Source organism: Alnus glutinosa, chromosome 5 (genome assembly GCF_958979055.1).
Source record: "Alnus glutinosa chromosome 5, dhAlnGlut1.1, whole genome shotgun sequence".
Lineage (NCBI taxonomy): Eukaryota > Viridiplantae > Streptophyta > Magnoliopsida > Fagales > Betulaceae > Alnus > Alnus glutinosa.
The window spans coordinates 3515972-3526261 of NC_084890.1; the positions used below are offsets into that span (position 1 = coordinate 3515972).

A 10290-nucleotide genomic window follows, 5' to 3' on the forward strand; every position below is an offset into this window, starting at 1 on the left:
ACTGAGATCTGAGAGGCTGTGCATCCACCGTCTTCCACACACCAAACACTGCATCGCACCACCACCAGCGTCCGGCCCAGGCTGTCCATCTAGCCTCGAGACACTGGCTTCTGTCACAGTGAGACACTGAACGTGAGTTATCTGCTCTATGCCATTTTTTTTCTATGTTGTGTAGCCTGTGTTTGAGAGAGGCGTGAGATGACGAATTTTTTTGATTGATACTGAGGCTGAGAGTCTGAGACTTTGAGGGAGGCGTGAGGGGAGAAATAAAATTGAGGATAATGAAATTAGGAATATTGTCATTTGTGGAAGCCAGCAGGATAGAACTTAGAAGGTCCTAGAAAGTGTGAATCAGAAAAACTAAAAACCTACTTTGACTTCAATGTTTTGATGTGTGGCCATGTGGGACTATCAGACCGTGGGTGGGACCGTGGGTGGGACCGTGGGGACTGGGGAAACCGGGAGAGAATTGAGAAATGTGGTAAATGCCAAATGGTAATGTATTTTGTTTGTTGTGGACATGTGGTGGAAGTTTTCTTTTTTTTTTTTTTGATGAAAAGATTCATTCTTTTCAAAAGAGACCAATGAACTTGTTAGAAGTTCTGGAACGTTTTGATTTTAGATTTGAGATTTTTTTTTTTTTTTTAGGAATCAAATTATTAAAATTTCAAATATGATTATGTGATTAATGTAAGAAAATAATCAATTAATCAAAAATGCTTTGTTAATATTTATCTTTGAATGATAAATTTTTTTTTATATTTGTTTTTATTATTTAATTTGTTTTTTTTTTTTTCAGTATTTAGTCTAGATAAAATTCTTAAGAAGCTTACAAAATAAATACAAAAAAAATAAAAATTAAGTATGCCTTTTTTTCTTTTATTGTGTTCCATAATTTATTTTTCTAATTTTTTTATTATTATTATTGGTTTGCAGCATTCAATTAGCACATTATTGTCTTTGATTTGTTTTTAAGAAACTCCTTAAGCTCAAGATAACATTGCTTCACTGAAAGGTACTCATTTTTCTCGTACCCTATTAATTGTATTTAGTTTATTTGTCAAGTAGTTTATATTTTTTTTTTTGTTTACTATTTTGGCTAGATTAAGATTTTTAATAGTTGCTTTAATTATTGAATTTTTTTTCATCTTCTCATTTGATGGGTTTTTTGATTTAGTTAATTTTGCGTTGCTATTTTGGTTGTTAATGCCAATAAGAACTATTATAAGTAAAAAAATTCTAATAAAAATCTTATATTTCTAGGTACTTTTTGGTTAATTTATTAAACTATAAATTTTTCTTACAGCTTAAAAAAATATGAGCAGACCAAAAACAATCGATTATTTCTTTAAGAAAAAAATATGCGAGTCATTCAGAGGTTAATAGTGATACACCTTTAAATAGATCGTTAGCAACGGATCTTAATGCTTTAGTAATTGATGAGCGGCCTTCCAAATGTCCAAGAATCCTTCCTGAAGAAATTAATGCCACCTCTTTGCAACGTGATCTAGGAAAACGTCCGCAAATATGAGAAATTCCTGTAAACTTACAAGATGAAATGCGACGTGCTTATCTTAGAGCTGACCCATGTCAACCTATTCTTAAACCTACAGAATACCCAGTTTCAGGACCGGAGAATCATCGTCGTCGATTTCAAGCTTCTTGGTTTCAGACATACTCAACTTGGTTGAAGTATTCGGAATCAAAGGATGCTATCTTTTGTCATCCATGTTATATTTTTGCTAAGAAATCAACTGGCCGTCCAGGATCAGATGCATTTACAGTGAAAGGTTTTACGAATTGGAAAAATGTGAACAATGGAATTAATTGTCCTTTACTGGGGCATGTGGGGACAGATCCAAATTCAGCACATAAAATTGCTGTGAAATGTTGTGAAGATTTGAAGAATTATTCACGGCATATTGGCAAGTTGATTGAAAAACAGTCATCACAATAAATAGAGAATAATCGATTGCGGCTCAAAACCTCAATAGATAGTGTTCGATGGCTAGCATTCCAAGCATGTGCATTCAGAGGTCATGATGAAAGCTCCGACTCAAAAAATCAAGGTAACTTCATTAAATTGATAAAGTTTTTAGCAACTTTTAATGATAAAGTTGATGGAGTTGTGTTGACAAATGCTCCACGGAATGCCAAATATACATCACCCCAAATTCAAAAAGAAATTTTGCATATCTTTGCAACTAAAGTGCAAAATGTGATTCGCAAAGAAATTGAGGATGTTAAATTTTGCATTCTTGTTGATGAAGCTCGGGATGAGTCAAAAAGGGAGCAAATGGCAATCATTTTGAGATTTGTTGATAAAGATGGTTTTATTCGAGAGAGACTCTTTTATATTGTCCATGTCAAAGATACTACTGCATTAACTTTAAAAAAGAAGATATGTGATGTCCTTTCTTGTAACGACCTCAAAATTCAGAATGTTCGAGGTCAGGGATATGATGTAGGTAGTAATATGCGTGGTGAATGAAATGGGCTACAAGCTTTATTTCTTAGAGAATGTCCATATGCATATTATGTGCATTGCTTTGCTCATAAGCTACAATTAGCTTTGGTTGCAGCATCTAGAGAAGCAAAATCTGTTCATCAGTTCTTTGAGAATTTGAATTTTATTATCAACATTGTTGTTGGTTCTTCAAACCGCAATGATGAATTGCAATCTGCTCAAGTTGCTGAGATTGAAAGTATGATTGCTTCTAATGAAATTGAGATTGGAAGGGGGGCAAACCAAATTGGTACTTTGCAACGACCTGGAGATACTCGATGGTCTTCTCATTTTAATTCTGTTTGTAGCTTGATAAAAATGTTTCGTGCAAGTTGTTCAGTTATTGACACAATCTCAAAGGAGGGAACCAACTATTCTCAACGCGGTGATGCTGAAGCGGCTTATATGGTATTAACATCCTTTGAATTTGTTTTTATCTTCCATTTGATGAAAGAGATTATAGGATTTACTCATTGTCTTTGTCAAGCTTTGCAACAAAATTCTCAAGACATTTTAAATGCCATGAAAGTGGTTTCAACTACAAAATCACTTCTTCAGAATTTGAGAAATGAAAAGTGGGAGCCTTTTCTTGATACTGTTAAATCATTTTGTGAAAAAAAAATGAAATTGATGTTCCTGATATGAATGCTCGTTACACTAGAGCTCGAGGTAGATCATGTCACCAAAATGAAGAATCTTCCATGACAATGGAGCATCATTTTAGAATTGATGTATTTGTTGCTGCAATAGACTTTCAATTGCAAGAATTGGATAATAGATTTAGTGACCATGCAGTGGAATTTTTTCGTCTTAGTGCCGCTTTAAGCCCTCAAGATGCATACAAATCATTTAAAATCGATGATATATGCAGCTTAGTTGAGAAGTTCTATCCTCAAGATTTTACTGAGCAAGAGAAAATCATTTTGAGATTTCAATTGGATCATTATAGGCTTGATATGCCAAAACATTCATATTTTCAGAATATGTCCACTTTATCTGAGTTGTGCAGAGGATTAGCAATTTCAGGAAAATCGAAGATTTATAATTTGATTGATAGGTTGATTCGTCTGGTACTGACTCTCCCTGTTTCTACCGCTACCACTGAACGAGCGTTTTCTGCCATGAAACTTGTAAAAACTAGATTGCGTAGTAGAATGGAAGATGAGTTTCTAGCAGATAATTTGATAGTTTATATCGAGAAAGAAATTGCTAAGGATTTCATGACAGAGATGATAATGGATGAGTTTTATTCCCTGAAAGACCGTCGACATTGAGCACAATTCGAATGAAATATGAAGTTCTTTTTTGGATTTTTTTTTTTTTTTGTACATGTCTATAGCAAACTAGAATGCTTTTGTATTTGGAAGAAAAAATATTTTTAAATATGATTTTATAGACATGTAACTTTTGTATACAGTTATAACTTATGATTTATTATGAAGTTAAGTTTAATTGTTTAAGACTTGTTTTCTTTTATTTTACAACCGGGCGCACATATTGAAGGACTATATATATATATATATATGGGTAATACTTTAGTGAAGCAAAATTTCGGGAAATCGTCTGGAAATTTTGCTTGACAATGGCATTTTCGTAATTATTTATAATTACAAAAATGCCATTGTACCATTCTGTTTCTGACTTCTTCCCCTTCTTCTTCTTCTTCAATTAACTCTTTTGCTCTGTTATCTCTCTTTGTTCCGGCAAAACACCGGTGTTAACATGTCCTTGGACAGAAACCACAAACACGACCTCGAACTCTTCCAGAATCATGTTGTCGACAGCTTCTCCAAGATTAAAGTTTTGTGAGATTAATTGTATCCATGGATCTTGTTAACCCGAGAATTCTAGGTTCGAATTTTCCAGAGAAAAAAAAAACTCTGATTGGAGGTTGGAAAACACCGTCTTGTGACTGGACGAGTACACAGAGACGTCCTCGTGTGAGAAAGTCAAAACTCTTTTGATTCTATTCTATTGCCAATTCCGACCTCGAAACTGTGAAATTCGCATCAAAGAAATATCTTGAAATCTTAGAATATTCAAATTCCAATGCTCTGTTCTCAGTTTGTTCGGCTCCTTCCTCCTCACATTTTCCTTCAATTTCTTTCTTTTTTTAAAACTTAAAAATAATAATAATAATAATAATAATTAAAATCCAAGGGGTGGCCCAAACTGAAAATTATAAAAAACAAAAACAAATTTTCAAAAAAAAAAAAATTGAAAACATTGGTTTTTATTTTTTTTTATTTCATTTTCCATTTTTTAGAATTTTTGTTTTGTTTTTATATAATTTTAATAATTTTATAATTTTTTGAAGGGTATTTTTGTTAGGAGGACATTGACGCAAGTTATAGTTTGGAGAACACATTGACAATTAGATAATAATTAATGCTTCGTTTGTTTCGGCGTAAAATGTTTTCTGAAAATTGTTTTCGGCATTTTTTGGTGTTTGATGGAGGCGAATATAATGGTCAACAGAAATTATTTTCAGTTTGAACGTAAAATCCTCTTTAATTTTTGGAAAACGATTTATGGTTTTGAAAATCGTAATCGTTTTCTGGAGTTAAACTTTTCATTCTTGCACGCATGTTTATGGGAATCTGCCACCACCGGACATTTAAGTTTGTTGGTACCCAACTCTACCGCTAAAGATCCCAGAATTTTGATATTCGATTGCTGGAATTCCGCAACGTAGTCGAATTTTGTCTGTATTGTTTGGATTTCGACCAAACTAGGCTAGATTCCGGCAAAATTGGCCTGAATCTGGCCAAACTGGCCGACTTCCGGCCAATTTTGTTGGGATCTGGTCCGCCAGAATTCGGCGACAGTTGCCGGATTCCGTTTTATGGCGTTAGTGATTTTTTCGTACGAGCCGAACGCCGAAAAATATTATTTTAAAAAAAATTAATTTCATTAAAAATATTTTACATCGAAACAAACAGAACATTAATTACTATCGAAATTGACCTAAACCTTTTTTTTTTTTTTTTTTTCTTTTTTACACAGAAATGACAGAATAGTCAAGCCCTTCCTGCCTCACTCACTAGTCACCACTCATTCCCCCCCTCTTATCTGCATAATAAACTAAAAAAGAAAAAAAGAAAAATTAATATTAAAATGAAGACACCCATATCTTTTTTATGGCTTTTTAAAATTCATGTAATTTTTGAAATTATCATTGTACTTGTAAGAAATTATTATTAGATTTTAATTTAACAATAATTTTAAACGACTAGAACACAAGAAAAATATAAATATTCGTTTTAGCATTTTTCTTCTTTAACAAATTAAACGAATTAAAATCCTTTATAATTATTTATTTGAATTCTCGTCAAACGAATAATTACAAATAATTTTAATCCAAACAACCGCACATGGGTTTGGACAAAGTCAGATAGTCAGGCGCATGCCATATTTATAAAGGTCCACCAACTCCATGAAAAGGTGGGACCACCAAATCCATGAAAAAAAGCTCTATGAATTTGAAACAGACAAAAAAATCTCCCCCTAAAACAAGCTTTAAGTCTTTGCCCGAAAAGATCGACAATAATGAACTTGTTTGATAAAGACATATACATAAGATTGTAAATTGTTAATTTTAAAATTAGTAAAAAGTGATAATGTGATATAAAGTAAAAAAAATTTGTATAAAAAAATAAAAAAGTTTTGTACTATAATAAAATTTTTTTATTTGAATAATAATAAAAAAAAAAGAGAATATTTTAATATTATTGATATTAGAAAATATAAAAAATGATAAAAGAAAAAGAAAAAGAAAGTATATAAACAGTAATGCTGACTACTGTGTTCCGTCCCCGTGCTTGGCAAACGAGGCCAATAGTCTTGCAGAGGTTTATTGAATTGGCCGTACGTTGAAACTTCAGCTAGATTTGGATCGCAGGGGGCATAGAAATGACGTCACCATTGTAGAGAGCATTGACCACTGAGCACGTTTCGATCCTCAGGCGAAAACGCCGCTGTCACGTCACTATTCCACTCAAAGTCTTCCATCCTTGTATTTTCGCCTTTTGTTAGCTTTCCACAACCCTGATCGATTCGTGATCCCCTTAACCTTTTGCATTTATTTGTTTGTATTAGAATTAGATGGGTATCTTTGTTTTTTTATTTTCATTTTATAATATGAAATATCTATATATTTCCCTTTCTCCCTGATATCCCCCAATAAGATGAGACAAGCAATTAAAGTTGGTTGACTTGAATCACGCAGACGTACACACTCCCCGACACGGCAAGTCTTTGCGCCTTCACCAGTAGCACTCATCATGTCCTCCTCTTTGTCTAAACCACCATTCATATATACACTCGCACCAAAACAATACCGAAAATCTTGCAAAATTGGTTCATCAAAATGCATTCCTTCAATCCCTTTTCTCTTCCCTTCGTGTTCCTTTCCATGCTTATCTTCCTCAACCTGACCACGACTCATGTAGCTGCCCAAAATTACCTCTACCACTTCTGTGCAAACACTTCCTTCGCCCAAAATAGCTTCTACAGTTCCAATATCAACTCCCTCCTCTCTTCCCTTTCCTCCAACGCCACCGGCAACACCGAATTCTACAACACCACAGCCGGCCAAACCACCTCCTCCAACCCCGTCTACGGTCTCTTCCTCTGCCGTGGAGACGTCGGTGCTGAAGTTTGCCGAAAATGCGTGGCCAACGCAACCCAAGAGCTCGCCGATAAGTGTTCAAAGGAAAAGATCGCTGTTATCTGGTACGACGAGTGCATGTTACGCTACTCCAACGAGTCTATCTTCTCCACCGTGGCCGTAAGACCTATAATTTACTTGTTGAACTCACAGAACATCACCGAACAGGACCGGTTTAACCGGCTATTGAACACGACGATGACCGAAATGGCACGTGAGGCCTCCAACTTTCCGATCGGTGTTAAGAAGTTTGGGGTTAAGGAAGTGAAGTTTTCCGATTTTCAAAATCTGTACAACCTTGTACAGTGCACACCGGACCTGTCCAGCACCGACTGCAATAGTTGTCTTCAGGCAGCTATAAACCGTCTTCCTATGTGTTGTAGTGGAAAGCAAGGGGGCAGAGTTCTCTTTCCTAGTTGTAATGTTAGGTACGAGTTGTACCAGTTCTATAATGAATCCACAGCGCCCGCGCCTGCACCAGGGCTCGCACCTTCACCTCCAGGCTCCGTAGCTGGATCAAAAGGTGAAGTACTGGACCACTCATTTCTCTGCTTTTCATTCTTCATTATTATTAATTATTAAGTGATGCATCGAATGTCAACATGGACAGCAGGCTTTTAAAGCTTTAGGAAGCTTTATTAAATTAACACCTGTAAATAATTGTTGAGTTGATTCTTTTAGGATGACTGGATGAGGATTGAATTGTAACTTTTAAGGATGAGAATTTTGTTTTGATCTATTTAACTGTCTAAACCTGTTCTGTTATTTAAATGACAACATATTTATTATGTGACAATGTATATATATAACATTAAATTTGTAAAATGATTGAAATCTTCAACAATTTGCCCCAAATTGCTGGGATCTATCTTAATCCATTAAATCAAAGGTTAATTTTAAGAACTCCACTTGGTAGATCACTTGCAGCGAAATTCTCTTAGCAAAAGGGTAAAAGGATGGAGCAAAATCCGACTTGATGTGATAATTGGAATCATAACCATTTGAATTAAGTTCTTAATTTATGCTATGACAAACAGCTTCTCTTGTCGGTCGAGGACCAGTGAACTGTGACTGAATCATGATATGCATGCAGGAAAAGACAAAATCTCAACAACAACGATAGTCGCCATTGTTGTTCCAATTGCTGGCTCTGTGGTGCTATTCATTTTGGGATACTGTTTCCTAATTAGGAGAAAGAAGTACAATGCTGTCAAAGGAGAAATTGGTAAAGAATAAGTATATGAGTTATTAGGATGTTTTAAGTCTCTTGTCTGCACACGCTGCTCCTTGTAGTGCAATCTCTTAATTACGTTTACTGCTTACCTTTGTAGATGCAAATGATATGACAACTGTGGAGTCCTTGCAATTTGATTTGGCTACAATTGAGGCTGCCACAAACAAATTCTCAGATGATAACAAGCTAGGTGAAGGTGGATTTGGTGTGGTTTACAAGGTAAGCATAACCAACTAATTAACTCATACATATATATGAATAATTCAGAGTTCACAAGCTTAATTAATATTGGGATTCTAGAAATTTTACCAAGTGAACTGTTCTAAAGGTTGGGTGAAATCCATTCTCAGGGTATACTTCCCAATGGACAAGAAATAGCTGTCAAGAGGCTATCCAGAAACTCTGGACAAGGAGGAGAACAATTCAAGAATGAAGTTGTATTAGTAGCCAAACTTCAACACAAAAATTTAACAAGGCTATTGGGATTTTGCTTGGAAGGAGAAGAAAAGATACTCGTCTATGAATTTGTGCCCAACAAAAGTCTGGACTATTTTCTATTTGGTATGTCCACTTTAACATATATCTATTAGTCTTGGCCATTATGATTGCATAATAGTAATTTCTAATCAATATGCATTTGTATCTAATCTTTTGTTCATATAGCATGAGTAATTTTTCTAATGAACTTGTAGACCCAAGAAAACAAGAGGAATTGGATTGGTCAACACGTTACAAGATAATAGGCGGAATTGCTCGAGGAATTCAATATCTTCATGAAGATTCTCGATTAAGAATTATACATCGTGATCTTAAAGCCAGCAATGTATTGCTAGATGTGGATATGAACCCAAAGATTTCAGATTTTGGCATGGCAAGGATTTTTGGAGTAGATCAAACACAAGGAAACACAAGTAGAGTTGTGGGGACTTAGTAAGTTTTGATTTTTTCTTCTGCTCTGCTTCATCAAAACTATGGAGTACATTTATTGTTTATCCTAGCTAACCTATAGATCACTGAAATCAAACAACATAGGTAACAAGTGTATGCTTTGATGTGGGTGAGCACAAATTTTGTGTATTATATCATTTTGGAAAAGTAGTTATTGCTAAGAACTCGTCAACCCTAACAATTAGAATTAAGTTAATTAATAAGACTATTTGTTGCCTTTCAAGTGACACTACTATATTTGTGGTGGTGGCTTGCAGCGGTTACATGTCTCCAGAGTACGCAATGCGAGGAGAAATTTCTGTGAAGTTAGATGTGTACAGTTTTGGTGTGTTAATTCTAGAGGTTATCAGTGGCAAGAAAAACAGTAGTTTTTATGAATCAAATGGTGCTGAAGACCTCGTGACCTATGTGAGTATGAAACAAAAATTGTAATTTCTTTCTCATATCTTTAATGCCAAGTAGAGAGAAGAGAAGCTTGACATTAATGGTGTGATAATTTGATGCAGGGTTGGATACGTTGGAGGGATGGTAGGCCCTTAGAGTTGTTGGATCAAAGTTTGGGAGATTCTTATTCTCGAGATGAAGTGCTTAGATGCATCCAGATTGGCTTTTTATGTGTACAGGAAGATCCAGCTGACAGGCCCACCATGGCTTCCATACTTCTCACACTCAACAGCGGCTCCGTTACACTATCATCACCCCAACAGCCAGGATTTTTCCTCCACAGTAAAACAGACATGCCCATAAAGGATATGAAGTCTAATCAATCTACAACCAAATCAATGCCATGGTCAATTAATGAAGCTTCCATTACTGAACTAGACCCTCGATAGTCTGACTTAAGCACCTACCAGCCTAGTAATCCAGAGCCCAAAACTCAAGAAAATATGTTAAGATTTGTTGATATTGAATGCTAATACTACTTAATGTTCC

The 10290-nt window shown here is 35.0% G+C and overlaps 2 protein-coding genes across 2 annotated transcripts; both read left to right on the forward strand.

Annotated features, from left to right (window-relative positions):
* Positions 1 to 1558: 1558 nt before the first annotated feature.
* LOC133868249 (uncharacterized) lies at positions 1559 to 3780 on the forward strand. Its single transcript, XM_062305064.1, has 4 exons — positions 1559 to 1929; positions 2035 to 2468; positions 2583 to 2914; positions 3487 to 3780. The coding sequence occupies exons 1-4, from the start codon at positions 1559 to 1561 to the stop codon at positions 3778 to 3780; spliced, it is 1431 nt and encodes a 476-aa protein (XP_062161048.1).
* Positions 3781 to 6769: 2989 nt separating this feature from the next.
* Positions 6770 to 10290, forward strand: LOC133868366 (cysteine-rich receptor-like protein kinase 25). The gene is made up of 7 exons (XM_062305252.1): positions 6770 to 7698; positions 8269 to 8400; positions 8507 to 8628; positions 8760 to 8970; positions 9102 to 9339; positions 9615 to 9765; positions 9864 to 10290. The coding sequence occupies exons 1-7, from the start codon at positions 6876 to 6878 to the stop codon at positions 10188 to 10190; spliced, it is 2004 nt and encodes a 667-aa protein (XP_062161236.1). The 5' UTR covers positions 6770 to 6875; the 3' UTR covers positions 10191 to 10290.

Excerpts from the sequence above, each read along its gene's own strand:
- LOC133868249 (XM_062305064.1), top strand. The coding sequence starts at position 1,559 with ATGCGACGTGCTTATCTTAGAGCTGACCCATGTCAACCTATTCTTAAA. Across the intron at positions 1,930-2,034 it reads TATTCACGGCATATTGGCAA|AGGTCATGATGAAAGCTCCG; the intron begins GTTGATTGAAAA and ends ATGTGCATTCAG. Across the intron at positions 2,915-3,486 it reads ATGCTGAAGCGGCTTATATG|AATATGTCCACTTTATCTGA; the intron begins GTATTAACATCC and ends TCATATTTTCAG.
- LOC133868366 (XM_062305252.1), top strand. The coding sequence starts at position 6,876 with ATGCATTCCTTCAATCCCTTTTCTCTTCCCTTCGTGTTCCTTTCCATG. Across the intron at positions 8,971-9,101 it reads TCTGGACTATTTTCTATTTG|ACCCAAGAAAACAAGAGGAA; the intron begins GTATGTCCACTT and ends ATGAACTTGTAG. Across the intron at positions 9,340-9,614 it reads AGTAGAGTTGTGGGGACTTA|CGGTTACATGTCTCCAGAGT; the intron begins GTAAGTTTTGAT and ends GGTGGCTTGCAG.